General features: G+C 38.4%; 2 protein-coding genes across 2 annotated transcripts; one reads left to right on the top strand and one right to left on the bottom strand.

Moving 5' to 3' along the window:
- The first annotated feature begins 170 nt into the window (after window positions 1-170).
- On the top strand, window positions 171-2,152 carry spryd4 (SPRY domain containing 4). The gene is made up of 2 exons (XM_079827954.1): window positions 171-339; window positions 1,321-2,152. The coding sequence occupies exons 1-2, from the start codon at window positions 207-209 to the stop codon at window positions 1,860-1,862; spliced, it is 675 nt and encodes a 224-aa protein (XP_079684080.1). The 5' UTR covers window positions 171-206; the 3' UTR covers window positions 1,863-2,152.
- Window positions 2,152-17,860, bottom strand: gls2a (glutaminase 2a (liver, mitochondrial)). Its single transcript, XM_079827953.1, has 18 exons — window positions 17,523-17,860; window positions 17,284-17,371; window positions 15,767-15,888; window positions 15,101-15,230; window positions 14,915-14,994; window positions 13,895-14,058; window positions 13,452-13,510; window positions 8,839-8,871; window positions 8,680-8,738; window positions 8,493-8,559; window positions 8,353-8,403; window positions 8,066-8,242; window positions 7,682-7,813; window positions 7,506-7,598; window positions 7,347-7,408; window positions 7,174-7,250; window positions 4,552-4,615; window positions 2,152-4,466 (listed from the first exon to the last, which is right to left on the bottom strand). Exons 1-18 carry the CDS (start codon window positions 17,714-17,716, stop codon window positions 4,277-4,279), a joined length of 1,842 nt encoding a protein of 613 aa, XP_079684079.1. The 5' UTR covers window positions 17,717-17,860; the 3' UTR covers window positions 2,152-4,276.
- Between the last annotated feature and the right edge of the window lie 8,194 nt (window positions 17,861-26,054).

The following is a 26,054-nucleotide window of genomic DNA, read 5'->3' as shown; positions in this document are numbered from 1 at the left end:
CTGTGATGGGGAAGGGTTAGTGTAAGGGGATAGAATATACAGTTTGTTTGTACAGTATAAAAACCATTACGTCTATGGAGACTCCAGACGTGTGTGTGTGCGTGCGTGCGTGCGTGTTTTACGGTAGGGGGCAGCAGCGCTCAAGCATTTGGACAGCGCAACCTTGGGACAGAAACTGAAGTAAAACGCACTACAAATGGGACAATATGGCGATGTCCTCGGGCATGGCACTCTTTTGCCGTTTGACAGCCAGATCTTTGGGGACTGCGCTCAGTCACGGTCGTGGGAAAACCTTCACAGCTCGGAGATGGTATATTACTGCCAATGTCGTGGGCAACAGTGAGTAGCCTATACGCGTGCTTTTCCACACACCTCAATGTTGAGAGTCAAACCCGGAGGTCAAAGGATTTAAAACCAGAATTACACGTGAACCATTTCCTTTTTATTAATTATGATCGCCCGATGCTGTCACTCAATAGCGTGAAATGCAGTACACAACAGATGTCAGTTCTTTTGCATAAACTTAAAAAAAAAAAAAATTAAAACATTTTTCTGTCGTAGACCATATGCAACAGTCACGTGTCTCATCGGAGATGCCAGTAGATTGGCACGAGCTAAGAATAAATGCTTGTGATAGTAATGGGATATTAACGCGGGTCAGTGTGAATAACAGTGCGAATGTCAGTGTTACCTCAGTGTGTGACTGCGACCACATCATCATCATCATCATCCTCGTTATCTCGATAAACTGACAAGGGGAACATTGAAAGAGTCAATTTAAAGAGTAATTGTTGAGGCAGGATTAATTAATATGTCATCTGCTTCATTCAATTATAAGCTTACAGAATGTTTCTGTTATTTGTTTTTTTCTTTTTAAATTACATTTGTTGGCTAATATCAAGTTTCCACTGTTAATAGAAACCATTAAAAAAGTACTACTATAGCTTAGAGGTGTAATACCTGGTAACAAAAATCAAATACATCTTGCTAGAAGCCTAGAATAGTTTGCAATTAGACCACTGAGGGACCAGCAATCCTTTTTTTCTTGTCGTATTTTTAAGAAGACATACCATGAGACTGAATAATTATCATTCATTTAACATGGTATTTACAAGGCACTCTATTGTACTCCAGAAATACCATGGAATTACAGTGGTATCAGTATAAAAGATACAATTGTAAAGCGTTACATTATTTTATTATTGCAAAAAACACTGGCCAACTTGCATAATAATATTAGTCCAAAATGTTTTGTGTGTGTATATAATTATTTATATATTAATCATTTTTTTATATTAAAGACTATTTATATCTCTATAGATTTGCAGTTTAAGCTTGATGAGCGGACAGCCCACAGCAGTCTGGACCTTTTTAAGAAGGACACAGGTGTGATCTATCGAATGCTAGGTCTGGACCCCTCCCTCGTGCAGGATACCCCTCTCCGGTTCCGGGACTGGGCTGTGGTTCTCGCTGACACCCACATTGACTCTGGACGGCACTACTGGGAGATCACGGTTAAAAGGTCCCACGAATTCCGTGTGGGAGTGGCCGAGGTGTTGACGTCACGTGAAGAATGTGTGGGCACAAATTCTAGTTCCTGGGTGTTCGCTTTTGTCCAGAGGAAGTGGTTTGCCATGACCACCGGTAAGCAGGTCCCGGTGCCCTTGGTGGGGAAACCTGATCGGGTCGGGCTCTTGCTGGACTACGAGGCGGGACGGCTCAGTCTGGTGGACACCCAGAAAAATGAAGTGGTGCATACGATAAAAACAAAGTTCCGCTCACCCATCTGTCCTGCGTTTGCACTCTGGGATGGGGAGTTACTCACACACTCTGGAATGGAGATTCCACCAGGGCTTCAGTGACTCTTGTTCATTATTTACACATGGATGCTACATGCCTCTTAATGGATAGAGAAGAGGAAGTAGGGGCCTTATGAATAGACATTCAGTGGGAACACAGCTGTTTTTTTTTTTTTACCATTAAACCAGATTTGTCCATTCAGCTGGTGAAAACATCCCCAAACTCTACTGTTTGCGATTTATAATGAATCCGTACATGCACATATGAATACATGATATCAGTCATTTTTCATTTTGCGTCTGTGCTCTAGTACAGTGTTGAGAGAGGTTTTTCAATAAAAAGACACTCTTCACCAGTGTTATTCTTTATTTATTCTATACATTCTTGTGCAATTTCATCTGATTCTTTCCATTTCACACTTTTCACTTTCATTTGGAATAAATGCTCTTCTTTTACTATCTGAACCTTATTTTTTTCAAAACTTGCAGTTTTGTATCCAGCAATAAAGTGTGTCCACATATCAGGTTTTTAATACCATTAATTTCATGTTTAATATGCAGTAGATCCACAGGGGGTTCAGTTAAAGCTTTTGTGCCCTACATTAAAACATTAAATTACATTAAATACCATAAAAAAATGTCTATTAACAAACATAATAAATTCAAACATCTTAAGAATAGTACAAATATACAAATACCAGCTCAAAATGTTAAGCCAAATATGATTCATAACTTAAATGACATGGAAACTAGGCTACAGTTCACATTATGAAGAGTGCTGGCTAACCTCTTAAGGCAGTATGATGTAATGACATTTCCAGTATGGTTATTTCATAAATAAACTACTTTTTTAATGTGCATGCATGTTTATCTTGATAGATAGTCTGCTAAATTTAAACTAACCTTGTACTAGGTAACATAGGGCCAGAGTCACAAAAATCTTAAGAAAGTTCTTAAGATGAATTTGAAGTTCAAAAGATTGTCCCCAAGAAAGTATTTCTTAAGAACATCTTCAAGAGTAGCATTTTTAAAAATTAAAATGTCAGGCTTTTACATTTTCCAATTGTATACTAGCTTGCTCAAGTGGTTGCCATATCTAATACAAAAATTTAAAAACTACAAAATGTTATAACTTAATACAGTGGGCTCCACAAATATTGCCACCTTGGAAAAAATAAACAATATTAATATATATATGAAAAAATGTTTTGTTGCAATCCTCTTAGTCTTTCATTCAAAATATTCACAAACAAATTTAATTTACACAAAATATTAATGTGGAATAAATAAATGCTTTTCTCCCAAAAATTAGTTAAGAGTCAAAACCAGCAGGAAATGACCCTTAATCGCTTCCCGGGCGCCACAGCAAAAATGGCTGCCCACTGCTCTGGGTGTGTGTGTCTTCACTACTCACTGCTCCTAGTGTGTGTGCACTAACTTGGAAGGGTTAAATACAGAGGACAAAAGTATGGGTAAGTATACTTAGCCTTCATGTCATGTCACTGTGACATGTGTGACAACAAAAGGTTGTTGTGCTGAACAAATAATGAAATGGCTATTAAATTATAGTTTAACCCCTTAACTGTCACCCCCCCTTTTTGAGAATAGATGTGAAAAATTCAAGAACGCTTTGGAATATAGACCTAAGTCATTTTTGGGTGCCAGTATTTGTGGAGCCTACAATATATATTTGTCCAACTTTTTAGCAAGCACATCATTTTTTTTAAAGTACAGTGTGTAAGATGTGACATTGACTGCCACAGGTTTATAAAAGTAAAATCTAGTAGTAGTAGTAGTGAAAATCTAGTGTTGTGTTGTAATGCTAAATATTTGAAATTCATTAAACTTCTTATCTTCAGGGATTTAAGTGGGAGCTTTTCCTGACTTTAAGAAGTTATTAATAACTATTTTTAATACTCTTTTCAAGAATTTGAATTCTTAAGTTTCGTCTTTTTTCATAAAATACTTAAGTATTTTGGGAATATAATATATTCATAATTTTTAAAGTAAGAAACCAGGAAGAAAATGACAGTTAAGGAATTTTAATCTTAAGAATGTTTCGTGGATTCAGCCCCTGGCCTCTAGTTCCTAAAGCTTCCTTTGAGTTAAGGCTTTTACACAAAAATACTTCTGCAGCGAAAAACTAGGAAGCTGTAGCATTTCTAAATTGGTCCGAGAACAAACCAAACTGTCTTTGAGGAGCCGTACCAGAAATGACCTGGAAGTACCTGGTAGTTTCATAATCCCACAGTAGACTGAATGGAGGTCTGAGAAACTACAGTAATGACTATCTTAAACCATCAATAGAAGCTAGCTGAGCTCTACAAACAGCCAAGCTTTGGTTTGAAGCACTATCTCTGTAAAACCTGCACACACCTGCTCAGTCCTTACACAGGCCTTGTCATAAATCTCACACCCTCATGCTTCCCTGAAGTCACGAGACACTGCGGTTTGGGATTTCCCATGGTAGTTCTCACTCATACTAAACACTCCAGCGTCTCCATGCTCTTTAGTTCCTCTGCGTCAATGGTGGAATCGGGACACGTGTCAGCGCTGAGCTCCTCTGGCATTAGTGTGTGTGTGTAAATGCTCTGGTACTCCTGTAGTACCTTGACCACTGCGTTGTGCCCAAACTGCATAGCGTCATCGAGAGGTGTGTTCCCCCATCTGAAGAACCGATAGGCATGCATTTTAAATCCATGAAACAAAAAACAGACCACAAAAAGTGCAAGGGTGGCGAGTTCTGCCTTACCTGTCCTTTGCATTGGGGTTGGCTTTGCAGGTATGTGTTAAAAACTTGACCGCTTCTAAGTGCCCTGAAATCAGAGTTTTAGAGGCCTATTAAATGCATGAATGAGTTTTTCATTTACACCCAATTCCGATTGCCCAATTCAAACTTTAGGACTGTTCACGCTGTTAGTGATGAAATAGTAGTAATAAATTAATAAATAGTGACTTAAGCATCAGAACGATGCCAAGAGACAACTGACATCCTCCATCATGACATCAAATCATGAGGCACATGAGACAAAATAAGCGTTTGAGGCATTACTGTATATTATGTCATGCATTAACTCATTCACTGCTTATCAACCACATATGAACGTGTTATGGATTGGGACTGTAAAAATGTCATGCATTTGGTGCTGGTCAGACTAAGGCTGAGTACTCACTAAGGCTGCATTTATAATTCTTCAGAAATCATTCTAATATGCTGATTTGGTGCTCAAGCAGGCCCGGCTCCAGCTTTGATATACAGGGTGGGCCAAGTGAATTGACCAGCGGGCTCAGACTTTTAACATTATTTTTTATCCCGTAACAAAACATAATTTTATAACAAAAGAGGCAGGTTTAGAAAGGAACTCTCTATATTTACAGGACTCAATGCAAAGGAACTTTACTACAGGTTTATTCTGGTCCAGATTTTTACTTGCCCTGCAAAAAATTTCAATGGCCCAACCCCCCAAAAAAAGTATTATTAGTATTTTAATAAATATTAAGACAAGTAAACAGTCTGTAAGAAAAAATTACAAGCAATAGCACAAATAAATAGAATCAGGGCAGGACTGAGGGGTTTGAGTTTATTTTAGGGCCCTACCTACGCTACAAAATGACCTCCACTAGAAAATCATTATAGAGTAGCACAAAATACACAAAAATGTAAATATGCTTTGAGGTTCCTAGAACAATTAATATGCAACATGCCTAGTCTAGTCAAAGTTAAGAGGCAATATTAAATAGACATTATAATACAGTAAAATACATGATGTGTCTCTCAATCGAGAGAAGATCAAAACCATAAAATAACACTGATCAATAAAGCCAGAGATGAACAGTATTTTTAATTGTATTGTCATATCTATGAAATTGTCATATCTATCAAATAAAGTGCAGCTCAGATGCGACATGAATGATTTACACTGCAGTTGCATAGTGTTGGTGTAATGCATAACTAATTAATTAATTACTGTAATTTAATTACTTTCCTTCAAAAATTAAAGTAAGGAATTACTCTTAATTTCTCTGTAATTGAATTACATTTACTTATGATGTGTATCCCTTAAATACTGTATAGACTACAACAATACTATATAAAACAATAGTTGATTTAACGCATGTAATTTTTTACATCTTATGTTAAAATGTATTGTAACCATCTCCCTTTAAATACTTTGGTCAGTTCAAGAATCATTTATGCAATTTTATATTATTTATTTAAAATAATTAAAAGAGCTGTTTCATGTCTATCTTTATATTGTTCAACTGGTCGAGGTTGAAATGAGATTTAGAAAGTAATTAGTAATAAGTAATGGAATATTTTTTAGAAAGAGAGTATTAGTAAAGTAATCTAATAACACTGTTGAAGATGTAATTAGTAGCTAGTAATTCATTAAATAATAGGCTACTTAAACTAAAACCACCCGTAGGTGGCGGCAAGTCACCGTCTTAAAGAGTGAGTTGAATCCTTCATTCAACAGATTCGTTCAAAGTGCTAATTTACTTAACTTAGCAAACGACTGTATTTATGAATGGATAGCCTAAATAAGTTAGTGAATATTATTTTTTTAAACTGTTGTCACAGTGCAGATGTTCAGAAAGACAGAACTGTTCCTTGTGTGAAAACTCATATATCATAGATTTATGTAAGAACAGGAACAGGATTTTTTCACACATTTTGATGACATTTCAGCCCTGCTAGGGCAGTGAGACAGGAAAGAGCGCACAAAACCCTTCAGATCACATAGTTTAGTGGAAAAATAACAGAAACCACCATTCTCAAAAAATGACTCGTGAACATGAGAAACAAAAGCGAACCATCTAGACGTGGCTCTCTGTGTGCAGAGAAAACAGTGCACAAGTTCTCTAACGCGTCTTTTCGTGAAACGGTTTAAAATCGTTTGAGGCCTAAACTGACAAAAGAGACTTAAATAGGCTTTCTAGTTTCTAAATAACAAGTAGATTGATGGCAAGCACCCGAAAAACATGATCTCTCTCAAACTCTGGAGCTGAAATATTGAAATCGGTTATTTGGCGTGGGGCCAGGGTGGGCCAAGCTTCTGATTGGGTGGGCCAGGCCCACCCTGGCCACCCCATGGAGCCGGGCCTGTGCTAAAGAAACATTTCTTCTTATTATTATTATCAATTTTGAAAACAGTTTTGCTGATTAATATTTTTGTGAAAATTGTGATACATATTTTTTTCAGGATTAATGAATAAATAGGAAGTTCAAAAGAACAGTATTTATTTAAAGTCAATTGACTTTTAAACAATTGAATGCATCCTTGCTGAATAAAAGTATTAATGTATTTAGCTTTTGAATAGAAGTGGAGATCCATTAAAACATTTTTAGCCTGTCTAAAAAAGGCCTTATTACCTTCTGCTGAGGCCACATGTAGAGCGGTACGGGTGTCATAGTCAGTCAATTCCATACTGACTGCAGAGAGAGCAATTCTGAAACAAATCAATATCTTATTGTTGCTCATAACCATTCACATATAAATGTTTGAATGTATTTTTATTTGCATTAAAAAATGAAGAGATTTTTACCTCCTGAGAGCTGAGACATCCCCACTGTATGCAGCAAACATCAGATCCACCACAGACTTGTTCTGAAATGTATTAAATAAAATCGGTGCTCACAACTATTAACTTTGCTTTTTGTTAGCACAGTGTGAATGAAATGGCAAATTTGTTCTGTGGTCTCACCCTCTCATGGCCGGTCTGTCTGCGAGGGTCTAACTTCTTCGCAAAGTGTCTCAGATTGTCATAGTTATGGAAGTTAAACAGCGAGACTAGCTCCTAAAAGAGAAAAAGGTTGATGGTCTCAGAGGAAAAATAAAGAAATAGAAAGAGAGATAAAAGCAGAGATCGTGAAAAAGTACCTGGCAGAAGTGGATGCCTCGGATGCTATTGCCGACACGGTCAAGAGGCGGAGACCAGCACATTACTCCCATAATATTAGGAACTATGAGCAGCACGGCACCAGACACCCCAGATTTAGCAGGCAAACCCACCTGAGGAAGAAACACACATAGTGTGTCATTCCAGTGTTTTTTCATGTAAACGTGCTAGTTTGACCGTTGCGCTTGTGTCTCGCATCTTTTGCAGCATGGTTATTATTATATAATAACAGTGATTTCATTTGAGTAATTAGCTGAGGTTTAAAGTAAATGACTGAAATATTTTCATCTAGCTGTAAAGTCCATTGTGTACTTTATCACACTGAGGAATTCTGCAATTCAGTCAGCTGTGTGTGTGTGACTCACGTGAAAGGCAAACTGGCCAGAGAAGTCATACATGCCACAGGAGTGCATGAGACTAAGAGTGTTTCGGACGGCCTCTGCACTGAGCACACGCTCGCCTGTGATTGGACAGATCCCTCCATTAGCTAATGTGGCTGCCATGACGCTGCCGGACTCGCATGTCACCTCAATAGAGCACAGCTGGAAATGACAAAAAAAGACATAAAAACATAAAAGAGAAACATTTTGAGGTTTAGTATGAGCAATAATAGTAAGTTCTAATTTTAAACACAATTATGTGTCAGAATTACCTGAAAGTAGAAGTCAAGGGCTGCCGTCATGTCAACTCCACTGGGAAAACACTACAGGAAAAAGAGCAGAGCAGCAGGTGAGAAAGCAAGAAATATCCCATCATTATGCTTATGAAAATGATAACCAAAACTGCACTCACTTTTTTTTCTTTGAGATAATAGCCAATTGCATAGTTCCTGTCACCGGTCTCTTTCTCTGACTGGAAACTTCAAAAGCAAGAAAATGATCATTCACCAATAAACCAGTACAAATTAGATAACAACTGTAGGTTCATCTTTAAGAGAGTGTGATTTGATAAAAATAATGGAGTTATATTAAAAACTCACGTGGCATTACTGAACCCAACATATTCTCTGCCAGCCATTCTATTCAGATAATCCATCATCTGACCAACAAACAGAAATCAATTTTCATAAGTGAGACAAAATTGGAAACAAAAAAAACCTGGGATATTTCACATGGTGGAGATGTTGCAGTGTACTCACAAAGTCAAACTTCTCTGCCTTGTTGGAACCAGGCTATAATGGAGACAAATAAGAGAAAGTGAGAAAAATCACCAATACCCCTGTGAAAAAAAAGTACACTTTAGCATACTTAAATTATTTATAATGGAATTAATATACTTTAAAAGAATATACTTAAAATGTATTAGAGATTAAATGTATATTAAATGCAATTAATAACTAATCTTCGTGTTTTTGATGCATTTAAGTGGTACATATTTAAATGTAATTTCATAATTAATTATATTGTCTTTGACAGTGGTAATGCGTAGGCTGTCAATGGAGGGACGGAAACCTCTCCTCAAAAAGATCTTTTTTTTTTTTTTTTACTTTTTTGGGTGAACTAACTGTTAAAATAGAGATCTGTCAAATGTACTGCAAGCTTTTTTTTTTTTTTTTTTTCATTTTTAGTACTAAATTATCCTTTAATGAAATTTCTATTGAAGTTGCAATTTAGTGTATTTATACATCCATCCATCCATCCATCTTCTTCCGCTTATCCGGGGCCGGGTCGCGGGGGCAGCAGTCTAAGCAGAGATGCCCAGACTTCCCTCTCCCTAGACACTTCTTCCAGCTCTTCCGGGGAGACACCGAGGCGTTCCAAGGCCAGCCGGGAGACATAGTCCCTCCAGCGTGTCCTTGGTCTTCCCCGGGGCCTCCTCCCGGTTGGACATGCCCGAAACACCTTCCCGGGAAGGCGTTCAGGAGGCATCCGGAACAGATGCCCGAGCCACCTCAGCTGTCCCCTCTCGATGTGGAGGAGCAGCGGCTCTACTCCGAGTTCCTCCCGAGTGACTGAGCTTCTCACCCTATCTCTAAGGGAGCGCCCAGCCACCCTGCGAAGAAAGCTCATTTCGGCCGCCTGTATCCGGGATCTTGTCCTTTCGGTCATGACCCAAAGCTCATGACCATAGGTGAGAGTAGGAACGTAGATTGACCGGTAAATCGAGAGCTTCGCCTTACGGCTTAGCTCTTTCTTCACCACGACAGACCGGTACATCGACCGCATTACTGCAGAAGCTGCACCGATCCGTCTGTCAATCTCCCGTTCCATCCTCCCCTCATTCGTGAACAAGACCCCTAGATACTTGAACTCCTCCACTTGGGGCAGGAACTCTCCACCAACCTGAAGTGGGCAAGCCACCCTTTTCCGACTGAGGACCATGGCCTCGGATTTGGAGGTGCTGATCCCCATCCCAGCCGCTTCACACTCGGCTGCAAACCGTCCCAGTGCATGCTGAAGGTCCTGGTTAGAAGGGGCCAACACGACAACGTCATCCGCAAAGAGCAGAGACGAAACCGTGTGGTCCCCAAACCTGACACCCTCCGGCCCTTGGCTGCGCCTAGAAATTCTGTCCATAAAAATTATGAACAGAACCGGCGACAAAGGGCAGCCCTGCCGGAGTCCAACATGCACCGGGAACAAGTCTGACTTACTGCCGGCAATGCGGACCAAACTCCTGCTTCGGTCATACAGGGACCGGACAGCCCTCAGCAAAGGACCCCGGACCCCATATTCCCCCAGCACCCTCCACAGGACGCCGCGAGGGACACAGTCGAATGCCTTCTCCAAATCCACAAAACAAATGTGGACTGGTTGGGCAAACTCCCATGAACCCTCCAGCACCCTGTAGAGGGTATAGAGCTGGTCCAGTGTTCCACGACCAGGACGAAAACCACACTGTTCCTCCTGAATCCGAGGTTCCACTATCGGCCGAATTCTCCTCTCCAGTACCCTGGCATAGACTTTCCCGGGGAGGCTGAGAAGTGTGATCCCCCTATAGTTGGAACACACCCTCCGGTCCCCCTTTTTAAAAAGAGGAACCACCACCCCGGTCTGCCATCCCAGAGGCACTGTCCCCGACCGCCACGCGATGCTGCAGAGGCGTGTCAGCCAAGACAGCCCCACAACATCCAGAGACTTGAGGTACTCAGGGCGGATCTCATCCACCCCCGGTGCCTTGCCACCGAGGAGTTTCTTGACCACCTCGGTGACTTCAGCTTGGGTGATGGACGAGTCCTCCTCTGAGCCCCCAGCCTCTGCTTCCTCAATGGAAGACGTGACGGCGGGATTGAGGAGATCCTCGAAGTATTCCTTCCACCGTCCGACAACATCCCCAGTTGAGGTCAACAGCCGCCCATCGCCACTGTAAACAGCGTTGATAGGGCACTGCTTCCCCCTCCTGAGGCGCCGGACGGTTTGCCAGAATCTCTTCGAGGCCAGCCGATAGTCCTTTTCCATGGCCTCACCGAACTCCTCCCAGGCCCGAGTTTTTGCCTCCACAACCATCCGGGCTGCAGTCCGTTTAGCCTGCCGGTACCTGTCAGCTGCCTCAGGAGTCCCACAAGCCAGCCAGGCCCGATAGGACTCCTTCTTCAGCTTGACGGCATCCCTTACTTCCGGTGTCCACCACCGGGTTCGGGGATTGCCGCCTCGACAGGCACCGGAGACCTTGCGTCCACAGCTCCGAGCAGCCGCTTTGACAATGGAGGTGGAGAACATGGTCCACTCGGACTCAATATCTCCAGCCTCCCTCGGGATCCGGTCGAAGCTCTGCCGGAGGCAGGAGTTGAAGATCTCTCTGACAGGAGACTCGGCCAAACGTTCCCAGCAGACCCTCACAGTACGTTTGGGTCTACCGAGTCTATCCAGCTTCCTCCCCCGCCATCGGATCCAACTCACCACCAGGTGGTGATCAGTTGACAGCTCCGCCCCTCTCTTCACCCGAGTGTCCAAGACATACGGCCGCAGGTCAGATGAAACGACCACGAAGTCGATCATTGACCTACGACCTAGGGTGTATTTATACATTAAATGTTATTTGAAATAACAATAGTCAACACATCAAAATAAGTGTACTTCTTCAAAGCAAAAGATTATTGAAACATAGATTTAAAAATGTATTTTAAGTGTCTAAAAGAAAGTCATGAAAGTGCACTCTTTAAGTACACTTAAGTGACCTTTTATTTTATTAATATTATACTATCTGCAAGTACAGTTGAAAGTATACTTTTAAGATTTTAAGTACACTATAAGAGATCACATTCAATATGATTAAGTGCACTTCTTTTTCACAAGTGTAGTCAATAAAACGAACGCTAAAAGCAGTAACCTGGAAGGCTAATTCGCCCAGAAGCCGAATTCACTCATTTGATTTATGAATAAATTAAGGTTTGTAGTTAATATTACTTGAAAGCACTTTCAAATTTCATTCAACAAATTACACATAGTTATGCCTCATAAGGACTACACAAGTTTTGTAATTCATCAAGCATATAAACTAGGTGTAGGCCTAGTTTATATCTGCTTATTTACCCATTGCTAATGCTAATTCTCTTCAAGACAACAAAATAAACATCTCTACAGACAAAGTCAGATGTGAAACACAACACATTCAACATTCACAAAGTCCACTGTGATTCTTCACATTAGGCAAATGGGCTAAAAATGAACTATGTATAGAAAATATTAGTTTTAGTTGGCCAGCGAAAAAATAGCTAACAGTGGTTCCAGCGAGCGACAGTTTGTTATGGGATTGATCCAAAGATCCCTCCGCAAGCAGTAATACAGTACCGTATTTAGACACTTGGTGGCAGTGTGCACAGAAACAGAAAAATGTGGTATGATATGAGATCATAAAAAATCCCTAAAAAGATATGTAGGCTATATATAGATATATAATATGTTATGCATGTGAAACCATATTAAATCATAAAATAGCATCTTAACTGAGAATATATCTTATTTTTTTCACTGATGAACATGAAATTAAATGACAGAACATGAAAGCCGAACAGAAAGCCAAATGACTGAACATGAACCAATAACAGTAGTCCCTAACAGACAAAGTGCTCCACATATCAGGTTTCATATGTCCTAAGGTGTGACGTTAAGGTGACCAGTTCCACGAGGGAGTCCAGAAGGGACTCCTGTGAGCAAAGGTCAGTGTAATGCGATCACAGCTGTTAGATGTCTTCATCTTAAAAAGTACTCCTGTGTGTCTGTGCTCTGTGAGGTTGTGTAACATGTTTAAGAGCATAGGTCAAACTAGAAAATTATAATACAAGTAAGGAGTCTCTTAATTATACATGCAGTCAGGTTTTGTTTTTATATCGATTCATTTAAACCACTCGTTCATTGCAGTCATAGAACTGTAAGTAATTTAGTAGAAAATGTGACCCTTTTAAACACGCTGAAAGGCGTATTTCTCAGCACATCTTCTGATTGGCTGCTTAGACACAGCTCTTGACCACTAGCAGTTCTTATTATGTGATTCCTCATCGGACCACCCACTACCCCCATACACACAAACACACACCTTGTTAGCTATTTAAAACCAGGTCAAAAGGAAAGGGCAAATGCTAAATTTTGTCCCAATAAAAGCACTTTGCCTGTCACAACAATCATTTATGATTTCAATAACATGCAACACAGCAATGCTGCTGAATTTAAAGTAACTCTTCAAGGTTTTATAAAAGGCTTTATCAAATGAATGTGTTATGTCTGTAGGAATTTCATTTTGAGTACTCAAGGTATTATTATGATGAATGTATAACAACAGTGAACGAAATATATACAAAAAATAGCCTCTTACCTTTATGAGAGAGCTGATTACAATGGCTCCAGCATTCACCATGGGATTATGAGGTTTATCTGGGAAACCCAAAAAAAAGTTTACAAATGATCAAATCTCAATGTCAAAGGAGCATCATGTTGACAGTGATTGCAGGAGATTGCAGAAGCAATGTTCCTCAGAGGTGAGGAAATCCATTGATAAGGTTTATCCTGACAACTATTTTACAGTTTCCTCTTGTTGACAGACATCATGTTGCAATAGAACACAACGAGCCTGTGATATCGCTAATTTAGAGCTATGATATAATTGATTTTGAACCTTTGGAGTTTTGTCCAGGGCAAATAAAAGAAAGTTTATAAAATACCTCTAACAATGTTTCATTTTAAATGTCCAAATACAACATGAGACCAAGAGTGACAGCAACAAAAAGAGAAATAAGACAGATTGTGATGGTTTCTCACCCTCTTCATCTAAAAAGAGTTTGTTGAATTTGAGGCCACTGGGTTCTTTCCCCACGTATTTGTGCACATTTTCAGTGCCAGCCTCATGCACGGCCAGCGCATACTCCAGAGGCTTCACACATGACTGCAGACAAAATGGCACATCCGTGTCCCCTATAGCATGCCTTTGTAAAGAGAAAGATATAAAGATATAAAAAATACGGTATTGGAAGAGAAAAAAAGACAGAATTACTATTATTCAAGATCCAGAATTAACCAGAAAGCATGTGATGTGAGTGAAATTTGTATTTCACAGGAGGATTCGCTAAGTGGCCGAGAACTTTATTATGACATACAACATAACACATTGAATCAAACTGTAAAAATGATAATATGATAAGTTTGTTATAAGGGATATTCATGATTCAAAGACCAAAACCGTTGACAAAAAACATGTTAAACATTATACTGTCATTGCATAATATTTTAGAAATATTTATAATAAGAAAATTATTGTACACTTATTTTGAAATACAATACCATTTAAAAGTTTGTGGTTGATTTTGAAAGAACGTTTTTGAAAGTAGCCTCAATGCTCGCCAAGGCTGCATTTATTTAAACAAAAATACAATAAAAACAGTAATATTGTGAAATATTATTACAATTTAAAATAACTGTTTTATTATATTTTAAAATGTAATTTATTCCTGTGATGGCAAAGCTAAATTTTCAGCAGCCATTACTCCAGTTTTCAATGTCACATGATCCTTTAAAAATCATTCTAATAAGCCGATTTCTTATTATCAATGTTGAAAATATTTTCATTTATTCATTTTCTAAGGATTTTAATGCATCCCTGCTGAATAAAAGTATTTTCTTTAAAAAAAAAATCCTCCCCACCACCTTAGCAGCCCAAACTTTATTGTCAGAAAATGTGGTCAATTGTACATTTTTTGGACATGTGCTGCAAAAAGTTAATTCTGGACCCTTCCCTCTTCACATAAATGTGAATAAAGAAAGTTTGAAGACAGTATACTTTACCTCTGACCATCCACTGTGCACAGAGAAACTCCCCAGAGGTGTGGACTGAACTTAGCCAACTGAGGGATGTAGTTTGCTACCTGAGCAAACACGCACATGGACAAAAATAGAGATTGTAGGCAAATAAATGTGTTTGTAGAAGGCAAGGTGATTCAGAAACAGTGATAAGGAAAATCCATGTCTTACTTTCCCTCCTTGCTGAGCCTTTACGTTATAATACAAATGGTTTATGAGGGAGGTAAAGGCCTCAAAGTCTGGAATGATGAACTTCCTTTGGAAGGCTTGAGTCAGGAGGACTATGTTACTGCCAACACATCTAGAAACAGAAACACACAAATGCCCATGTGACACAACTGTGACTTAACGGCCACCTGTGATCAGTAATGTGCTAAGAGAGTTGTACATGGCTGAACATGATATCTGATCCATGTTTATTAACACTGACTGAATCGCGCTAAAAAGAAAACTGTGCCTCAGATAACTAACAAACACATTAGCGCTGCTTAACATGGCTTAGCTCCAAACACGCTTCAGCAGAAAGCATATACACACAATACATACATACAAACAGGCGGACTGTTGTATTTATCTCTGTTGGGGAGCAGAAAGCCAGGTGAAGCATTTGTATGTGATGATATGTGTGCATGTGGGCATGATGAATCGACAGGTTATATTTCCAGCCTTCCAAGAACATAGAGATATCATTTCCCCATGCGGGGCATGAGCTTGTGTATATATCATAACAGCTGTAGGCTGTAAACTATAAGTGATGTCATGACATATCGCTAAAAACACACATACTGTAAACACATTCTCTCATTCTTTGCATTCCTGAGTCAATTTTCTACCCACTTTCTGAACAGTTCCTGGTCCATCATTGTCGTTCCAACGGAATCTTGGACAGCTTGATGGATCTGTCGAATGCAGTCACTCAAACGGGGGTCAGAGGTCAGCAAGCCTGTGCTTTTCAGTGCCTTAGAAATACAAGAACATGTATTTTAATATTGGAATAAATAATTTTCAAAACACAGTTTATTGCTTGAAGACTTTTGCACAAATTTATGGGCTGAACTGCCAGTTCAGGAACACAAAATACGTTATATAGAGATATGAAACAGCGTTCGAAGCCCAGTTGATTTACCCTACTGTTACTAAGCAAGTATGAATTAATCTGATCAAAAGTGACAGAAAAGACATTTATAATGTTACAAAGATTTTCTTTAAAATAAATTATGTTCTTTTAAACGTTCCCTTCATCAAAGAATCCTAAAACAAACATATCAGGTTTACAAAAATGTTTTCAACATTGATAATAATGAGAAACTTGAGCAGAAAATCAGCATATTAGAATGATGAAGACTGAAGTAATGGCTGTGGAAAATTTAGCTTTGTCCTCAAAGGAATAAACTACGTTTTAATGCATATTGTTTCATAACATAAGAGACTACTTTTAAAAACATAAAAAATTCGTACTGAGCCCAAATTTTGAATAGTAATGTATTTGCGATTGAAACGGGATATTATGAGAAGAAAGTGGGGCTTGATTTGATCCATCAGGAATTTAATGGATCATAAAAAGTGGTCTCTATATGACAGGTGTCAGAAAAAGGACGGCTTTTCAAAGCTGGAGCAAGTTATTACATTTTGACAAAAAAATTGCATGGACAAATTATTTACAATAAGACCAGGAACATGCATTAAGACAGTAAATAGATGCAATCAAAAGCTAAAATATTAAGGTCCAATGGTACTGTGCCAGCGTGATTACATAAGTGAAATGAAAGAGTTCACCATTAGTAATTTGAATATGTTATCTTCAGTCAATGGTTTATGGCATGTTAGACTGGAGCTGGTGGAGATGATCATCATATATAGACACAACAACCCAAGCATATAAATTATAGCAGACATTTTAATAGCGATCTATTTCTGGGTGGTATGTGCGCTGAAGCACACACGCAAACACTCACACCAATGTGCAGTACTGTCAGGAAATTCAATGTGTTACCTTGGTTAAAACAGTCCATAATTTTGTATTCCTCCTTGTAATATGAACTCAAACATCCAAAATTGGATCAACATGTGTTTGGGAATAGGTATATTTATTAGGGGCTTTAATGGAGCCCAGACACCTGGCACAAACATGATGTATATTTATAGTACCATTATATAATACCAAAGATTTATGATTATGACTAATGTAAGAATAAAAGTGTCTTATTTAAACCACACCAAACTAAACAGAGAGCATGAGGGTACATGATGTTTATAGCATGCATTTCATTCCCTTTCGTGCTGACTAAGTCATACACACACACACACACACACACACACACACACATCAGCACTGTGACTCTAGAGCAACTCACAGTCAGGAAACGTGCCACTGAGAGCTTATCTTCTCCCTGGGTGATAGTGTAGAACAACAGGTCCTCCAACCCAGCAACCACCTTCCTACTGCTCAAAACAGACAACAGAGAAAACAACATGTTTTTCCAAAATACAATGCATAATACAGTTAATTTGATAAAGATAGTCACCCCTTCAATGACTTTATATTTTCTCTATGGCAATACAGCCAGCGGGTAACGCCTCTCCGAGGATTTACCTGTACGTCGCGGAGTCAGTCTCTGTGATCACGTGCTGATGGCGCGGATGCTGGCCCGGTGATGCGCTCGTGTGCAAGAGCCGAGCAGGTGAGTGTCTTCTTTCCAAACTTCCCGCAACTCTCTCCCATTTTCCAGCAGTTCTTATGAGCAAAACACCAGCTCTAGACGCAAGTAGGGTTTTAACACCATGCATAATCTATCCAGAAAGTTTTAACCTTTAAATCAACGACCTATAAGAGCTGTAAAATAGTCTGAATAAACAAACGCGTGTCTCTTATGCTTTCTAGTGGACTCCAAGTGCCTGATCGTCCCACGAGGCATGGGAGTGACTTATGTTGACAAAATTAGCCGGTAACCGAGGGATCATACGCAGGTGAGGACACGCCCCCTGGCGGGTGTGACGGTGGGGGGAAAAAAGACATAGATCATTGGTGGATGCCAGAACACACTTGTAGCCTGCTGGTAGCCTATATTTCTATAAGGTAATCAAGTATCACACAGCCTGTTTCTTCTCTGAAAAACTTGTGTACCGTATGTTGGTGTTAGACTATAGAACGTGTCAAGTGAGTAAGGCTCAACTCTTTTTAGCTTGTCCCCACACAAATTTCATGAAAAAACTGTGCTTTATCGAGGTTCTATTGCTTGAACATACAAAAGAGTTTAAGCACATATGTGTTTAGAAGACAATGTAAAAATATGCATACAAATATGTAGATGTATGTTGAATGTTTGATGTGCTGCCACTGCTACTGTATAGTTTGATGATTTGATTAGTGTAATAGTATTTTTGGTTTTATTTTATTTTATTTGTGTGTTTTTTGTCTTGTATGGCTGTGTGGACCCCAGGCAGATTAGCAACCACTTTGTGGAAGCTGATGGGGATCCGGAAAAAGAATAAAGATGACTCAATACTAGAACTATAAAAAGAAGGGCAGACTCACTGAGCCTGGGCATTTTGCCACTAAGACGTTTTTGGCACAAAATCAAAAGTAAAAATCACATGATCACAATGCATTTGTGACCACTGACCAGTGGCAAAACATTTTGATTTAATAGCCTAACTGTTTGGTCCACACTCAGTTACTAAACATGTATAAACAAATGTATTAAATAACATTGATATTTACTACAATACACACACACACACACACACACACACACACACACACACACACACACACACACACACACACACACACACACACACACACACACACACACACACACACACACACACACACACACACACACACACACACACACACACACACACACACACACACACATAAAGACACATGATTCCCCTTTTTCCCCAATTTGCAAAAAAAGTCTTGCAGTCTTTCATTGGGCTAACTCTCACTTTGCTGAGGAAAATTTGGGATTGCTGTAAGATAGAAAATACAGAAACTTCTGCTGGCAGTAAATCTGCTGTGGGGATCGTCCATGTTTGAAAGGAAAGCAGACAGTTATACATTGTCCAGTATTTATAATTTTCCTGAAACACTTCACTCTGAAAAAATGCTAATGTAAAAAATTTGAAATTCTTTCAATTTTTAACATTACGGTTAGGGTTGTGGAAACAAAATGCGTTTTTTAATTAGAAATTTCCCTTAAAATTGTTCTCAGTTTTTCACCACTAATGACTTTTTATGCAAAATGATTCTTGTAAAAAATTTGCTAGGTTGAAAATGTGGTATGCTATCATCATCATACTCATATACTCAGGACTGTTGCTTAAATTCATGGTAGCAGCCCCCCCCCCCCCCCACACCATTCCCAACAGTAGGTTATATAATAGTGGACCTTAGTCGGCTCACCCCGTCAGATGGCCTGAGACAACATTCCTGGTTGTGTTCATGCCATGATGGCCCTGATCATACTTACTGACATTCTTGACCTTTTGAGACGTCATTTTAGACTTGGGTCAGCATGACGCATGGCTCAGAGCAAGGACATGGACCAAAGTTGCTGGAGGGGGCTTAGGGTGGGGAGGGAGGGGGAGGTGGGGCTGGGGGGTTGGGGGGGTTTGGTCTTATTGGTTTAATTCATTTAATATAAGGATTAAAAGGGATTTAAGGAAATAAAGAAAAATAAATAAGAATGGTATAAATTCCAGTTCTATTGTAGTTATAAAGTAAACTATTTGCAAAATATGCACACATTCACTCTTATTTTTGTCTGCCTAATATGTAAAAATGCTAAATGTTTCTTGTCAAATTAAGTTATATATAATGTCATATTTTCAATTCAAAATGGTGAAATTTCATTAAAAAAAACATTTAAAAAATGTCATAAAACATTTTGGCCATTTCTAATTATACCTTGATGTCTGGTGGTTATGGCTCTGGCTCAGAGTCAACCTTGAATTTGGGTCAAAGGTACTACCATATCCAGTTGACCACTTTGCTCTGGCCAGATCGGATTATGTGTCAGACCGAGTCCAGTCAACTTAACCTTGCTTATGATTTTTGCACATTTGAGACTTAGCACTAACTCACAAACATTTCATGAGCTCATATAGCCTATAAGTGATGGGTATCTGCATCCAACCGATTTGACCAAATCGACTTTGCTCGTTTGTGGCTCCCCCTGGTGGACTTTGGTGTAACTACACAGTTCAAGCCCAACTCTGATGCACAGGTGCCAGTGGATCTTTTCCGTATAAAACAGTTCAGTGTTTATAATGTTTGTGAATTTGCACGTTTAAATGTATTTATTTAAGTTGAATTGCTCATAACGTCCATAGGATCTGACTAGACTAAAACGAGGAGTATGTGGCAGGCTGGCAGCTGGCAGAGTGGCAGTAGCCTACCTGCTTTTGCGTCCCCAATCCAACCAGGAGCGCTGTTAATATCCCTTTTCGCCTGTAGGGGGCAGACCGCACCAACTCACCTCTATAAACCACACGTACTCCTATAAACGGATACGGAGAATCAGTCCAGACTCCAGTCCAGCACCAACATACTGACTACCCTCATCACCACAGCCAAACGCCAGATCAGACATTATCCTTTCAGTTACACTGGGGGTTTATTTACAGTCTCAATTTGTTCAGTTTGTGGAAAAGAATAAACATAAGTGAAGAGTGTTCTTTTTTGAGTTCTACACTGACAGAATTGCATGTGAACTCTGATTGAATGCATTCCACAGAGGCTGTGTGGGCCATTGTACTGTTGTCTTTGGGGACCGGTCACACACTTGCCAGTACACATGCATACTCACACTAAAAAAATTGACATTTTTCTTTTTACCCATGCAATTCGACATTCTCCCCACACTTTTCCTCTGAACAGCTCCACGGCAGCTGAAGCGAGGGCTCCTTTTAACCATGAGCCTGGAGTGAAATTACACCCACTTATCATAAGGATCAAACACCCCTTCCCCTCGTATTATATCCTTTCGTGTTGGCACACACACATTCAAATGCACATGCACATGCATGCAAACCCCTAACCCATGCCCTAGTGATGACCATGCGTCTCTTGGTGGGGAATGTTTTTCATTCCTTCACTGTGACCATGAATGCTGGCTTTGTCTACCTGCTTCATCTTAAACCCCCCTCTCTCTCCCCCCATCTTCCTCCTTTCTGCCTCTCCCAACATTCTCTGATCTCTGTACTGGCCATAACTGGCGTGTGTATATGGTGAAACTCAATTTTGCTCTAAGGAAATTAGGATGTCAATATTTAGCACATTCTGACTGCTACCATTATTTGTTCATTATACTCTCATTAGTGATTATCGGTTTATTCTGTAACACATTTTGCAACCAAAAATACACTCAGGATGTAGTGTACATACAATACCGTTAAAAAGTGTGGAGTCAGTAAGATTTTAAAAATATTTTTAAGTTTCTTATGCAGCTCACAAGGCTGCATTTATTTGATGAAACACTATTAGAATTTAAAGGAACTTTAATATATTTTAAAATGTAATTTATTCTTGTGATCAGAGTTACAAGTAATGCAAGTTACATAATCAGATTACTTTTTTAGCTAGTAAAGTAGCACTTTACTTTTCAATTTGCAGCAAAACACTTTGCATTTTAAAAAGTAACTTGAATACTAAACTCAGAATATTATGCAAACCTGCAGTAATGAAATATGATAAATAATATACTTTATGTAATTAATCTCACTTTATTAACCGTACAGGTGTGAATTTGCATTTATTTCAGCCTGAGGCTTATTCATATCACTTCTGGTGTGAAAGTGCCTTTACATCTGCCAAAAAACATAACCTTTTTTGGCATTAAAAAACAAACAAACAAGCCCTGTTACTCCATATTACTTTTAAAAGTAACTTTCCTCAACACTGCTTGTGATGCAAAGCTGAATTTTCAGCATCATTATTCTAGTCTTCAGTCATAAGATCCTTGAGTAATCATTCTAATATGATTTAGTGCTCAATAAATTAAAATATATTTATTCGTGAAAAACATTTTTTAGGGTTCTTTGACAAATAGAGTTCAAAAGGAGAGAATTTACTTGCTTGTAACATTGTAATATCTTTACTGTTACTTTTGATCAATTTAATGCATCCTTGCTGAATAAAAATATTAATTTATTTTAAATAAAATCAACTTTCTGACTCCAAACTTTTAAAGAGTAGTGTATAGTTTAATTAAACTGGCTATACAACTCACTCAGTTTTTACTTGCTATAAATATATATATATATATATATATATATATATATATATATATATATATATATATATATATATATATATATATATATATATATATATATATATATATATATATATATATATATATATATATATATATATATATATATATATATATATATATATGATTTACATTTGCACATACAGATTGTTTGTGATTATTTATTTTATCTTATTTTATTTTATTTATTTTATTTTATCTTATTTATTTTATTTTATTTTATTTTATTTTATTTTATTTTATTTTATTTTATTTTATTTTATTTTATTTTATTTTATTTTATTTTATTTTATTTTATTTTATTTTATTTTATTTTATTTTATTTATTTTGACCTGGCTTTGATGATTCTCATTGTGGATCTTTTTGTGCTTTCTTCTTTACTTTATGGTCCTGATGTTGTGTAATGAATCCATTAGTTGTGTCTTGATAAGAATAGGTATCCACATACTACCTGGATGCTTGGAGAACCTTTATGAGGCTCTTGGACTACAATGTCCACAAACAGGGTCCGTTTCTCAGGCCAGTTCACAGGACTTAACTCTCACCCTCAAATGTGTACAAGGGAGCTGCTAAGAATGCAGAGTCCTGTGGTGAACTGTTTGTTTTGTTTAAGTAATCATTGTGTGTGTGTGTGTGTGTGTGTGTGTGTGTGTGTGTGTGTGTGTGTGTGTGTGTGTGTGTGTGTGTGTGTGTGTGTGTGTGTGTGTGTGTGTGTGTGTGTGTGTGTGTGTGTGTGTGTGTGTGTGTGTGTGTTTTAAAATTCAGCATTGGTAAACACTATTGGTTCCACTGAAAGTAGACAGCATGAAGCACTGGTTTTGCACAGAGCTCCTTGACATATAAAATCACACCTGAGGCAATATTTCAAAAGTGCAAGATTTTCAAACTTTTTGATGACAAAGATCCCAATATAATATAATAATATAATATAATAATATAATATAATATAATATAATATAATATAATATAATATAATATAATATAATATAATATAATATAATATAATATAATATAATATAATATAATATAATATAATATAATAATGCATGTAATGTAATGTAATATAAGATATAATTGATATATAATATAATGTAGCTCTATTATTTGTTGTGTCTTATTTATACTGTGTGAGAAAAATAATGAATATTATAAAAAATTTAAATCGACTGTATCTGTTTTCTACCCACTCTACTCTAACGAGTACTGTATTTTCTGATTTATGCATTTACACTTTTTTCCTGAAATTTTCTTTGGACCCCCTAGCTCCCCCTTGCGGCTCCCTGGGGGCCCCTAGACCGCCATTTAAAAACCCCTGATAATTTTTTTTTATTAAATCAGATAGTGAAAGCTGGATAAGAGATGAAACACATTCAGGTTTATATAAAGTCAAAGGGGAGCTGTTAAACCCAGACAGTGGTGTCCTGGCTGAATTAAGCTCATCTGTGGCCTAAATCACACTATCAACAGGGACTCTTCATTCAGAAAATCCTCTGTCCCAGGACACCAGCCTCTCTGTTTGCCATAGCTTATCTCAGAAGTTATGAGAATAAATAGAAAGCTTTATTAGACCAAACAAAGACAGAACGAATCCTTCCCCCACTTCAGGCCCCCTATATGTGGACTGTAATATCAAACAGAACAGTTCGGTTTCCCACGGCTGTGACAGGCTGATTGTACTAAAGGCCCAAGACCAAGAAAGATAACTATAACGAAAACTATACTGGCATCCACACCAAAGCATGATCATGTTTTGTTTATTCAAAGCATGTGCAGCAGTTTTGTCAATTGAAGGCTTGAGCTCTTTAAAGCGAGATGGATTCTGATTGGCCGTCTGCTGAAAAATCGTTTTGAAAGAGATTCCAAAGATATCATTCCTGTGTGCCCTTATCTTTATAGTCGTTGTCTGGACTCTGCTATTCTTTTACATTTTGAATGATTACAAAAAAAAAACAATTTTACTATTATAGTTATTGGCCTTGCTGTGAATGTGCCTTAAAGGGGAAAAATCACAGAAAAAGTTTTCATTTTAATTAACTGTCATGCAAATACTTTGTGCGGTATTTTAATTACGGTTTAGTCTCAAGTGACACAAATGTTCACTCATGTGAGGCCGTTGGGCATCTTATCTTGGCACATGGATCAAAACATTTTGTAAAGTGAATGTTTCAGTGTCTTGTATGCCATGTAGTTCATTTTATTCACTTAATTCTGCTTCAAAGAATGGACGGAAAGCTCCACATTTGGAAGAAAAGCCTGGCGGGTGCTTAATCTTTGGGCACGGATCGGCCTTCTGACGCCTGATGCCAATCCCGGTCAGTGTTTTGCTGCCGACACTGGTTCTCCTGCCAATGGTCAGGCCCCACATCATCTGATCCACAGCAACCCAGCCACCCTACACACCCCTGGAGCCTCGCCGTGTTCCTGCCACCGCTCTTCTCCTCTCCTCTCCTCATCCCTCTACCTTTCCGCACCCTCCCTCCATCCACACCCGCGGCTCTCTTCTCCCCCACTGCCCGGTGCTCTCTCACATTCCTCAGGTCTGCACACAGAGCCGCATTGTGTGTGTGTCTTACAGAGCACACAGTCAGGGCTCATTTCGGACACACACACATTGAACTGGGTGTGTGCACAGTCGCACCGATGAGTACACACACATACACATATCCCTTCATAAAACTAATAGACATGCATTCATATGCGCACACGACCACAAACACACACACTGATTTTCATATGTGCACACTGTATACACACTCATCTACATACACAGGATGTCTCACACCGAGGCCGAGATTCCAGTATCCTTATTTCTTATTTTACTCTTTCAAGCTTCAGTCTTTCACTTGCTTTTTGCAGTTTGATCTTTTAATCCCTCGAGCGTTACAATTTTTCTCTCCTCCTCTGTTCCCACAGTGGGATAGATGATATGGTAGATGTTTTATTGTGATTGAATTGAGGAACAGTTACATAAAGGAACTAAACTGGGGAAGACACAACAAAAATACATCTGCGATGGAGAATTTTTGCTAGTTTTAAAAGCAAGCCACTTTAGTTATATGTTGCAAAGATCAGTAATTCTTCAACAGATGTGAAGAAGTTGAGAAAATTATGTATGTTAAGCGTTTTTTTAGTATCATTCATATACTATTATATTATTTATTCATATTTTTTAAAAAGTATCTTTTAATTTTAGATTTACAGATTTAAGTTACTTTATGTGCTTTTGTAATTTTGGTTGGTTCTTTTTTTAAGTATTTCATTTAGCTTTAATTTTAGTATTTCAACTTATTTATTTATATTCATTTATTTATTTGCCATGGCAACATTTCTAATATATAGATTAAGTTTATATTTAGTCAGGTTGTGCCAAGTTTTGAAGGTTACTTTATTGTTAGTTGATAAAGCTGACACAAGTTTAAGTTAGAATTGTGAATTGGGTGAAACAAAACGAGATTATGTTGTATGTTTCAGTAGTGGGGAATTCATAATGAGCATGTTCAATAACATATTTTATGGTATTAATAGCCTCTTGCAAGAATACGGAAGCATCATTGAAAATCTAAACTCTATATATTTGTTGCATCAGGTTTGATGATCTTCACACGCTAAAGGTATGAGCACCCATGGTTCTCATACTCACAGTATTTTGATAGGGCCTACATGACATTATCTTGGATTTCCAATAGTCACGTGTAGCCGTGTGAGTCAAAATCTTTGAAACAATGAAAGTATTTTGGTTCTCCAAGTCTCTTTTCTGAGCAAAGGCCATTCTGATGCACTCTAATACAAAGGCCCAGAGAGAAAGCCCTCCACTTGCCAGGAAAGGGCACCGAGGGGAGGG

This window comes from Gobio gobio (assembly GCF_949357685.1).
Source record: "Gobio gobio genome assembly, chromosome: 10".
NCBI classification, from domain to species: Eukaryota; Metazoa; Chordata; class Actinopteri; order Cypriniformes; family Gobionidae; genus Gobio; species Gobio gobio.
Note: the sequence above shows the minus strand (reverse complement) of the source record. Positions and strands in the feature narration are given on the sequence as shown.

Excerpts from the sequence above, each read along its gene's own strand:
- spryd4 (XM_079827954.1), top strand. The coding sequence starts at position 207 with ATGGCGATGTCCTCGGGCATGGCACTCTTTTGCCGTTTGACAGCCAGA. Across the intron at positions 340-1,320 it reads TGCCAATGTCGTGGGCAACA|ATTTGCAGTTTAAGCTTGAT; the intron begins GTGAGTAGCCTA and ends ATATCTCTATAG.
- gls2a (XM_079827953.1), bottom strand. The coding sequence starts at position 17,716 with ATGCATGGTGTTAAAACCCTACTTGCGTCTAGAGCTGGTGTTTTGCTC. Across the intron at positions 17,372-17,522 it reads ACTGACTCCGCGACGTACAG|TAGGAAGGTGGTTGCTGGGT; the intron begins GTAAATCCTCGG and ends TGTTTTGAGCAG. Across the intron at positions 8,872-13,451 it reads TAATCAGCTCTCTCATAAAG|CCTGGTTCCAACAAGGCAGA; the intron begins GTAAGAGGCTAT and ends TCTCCATTATAG.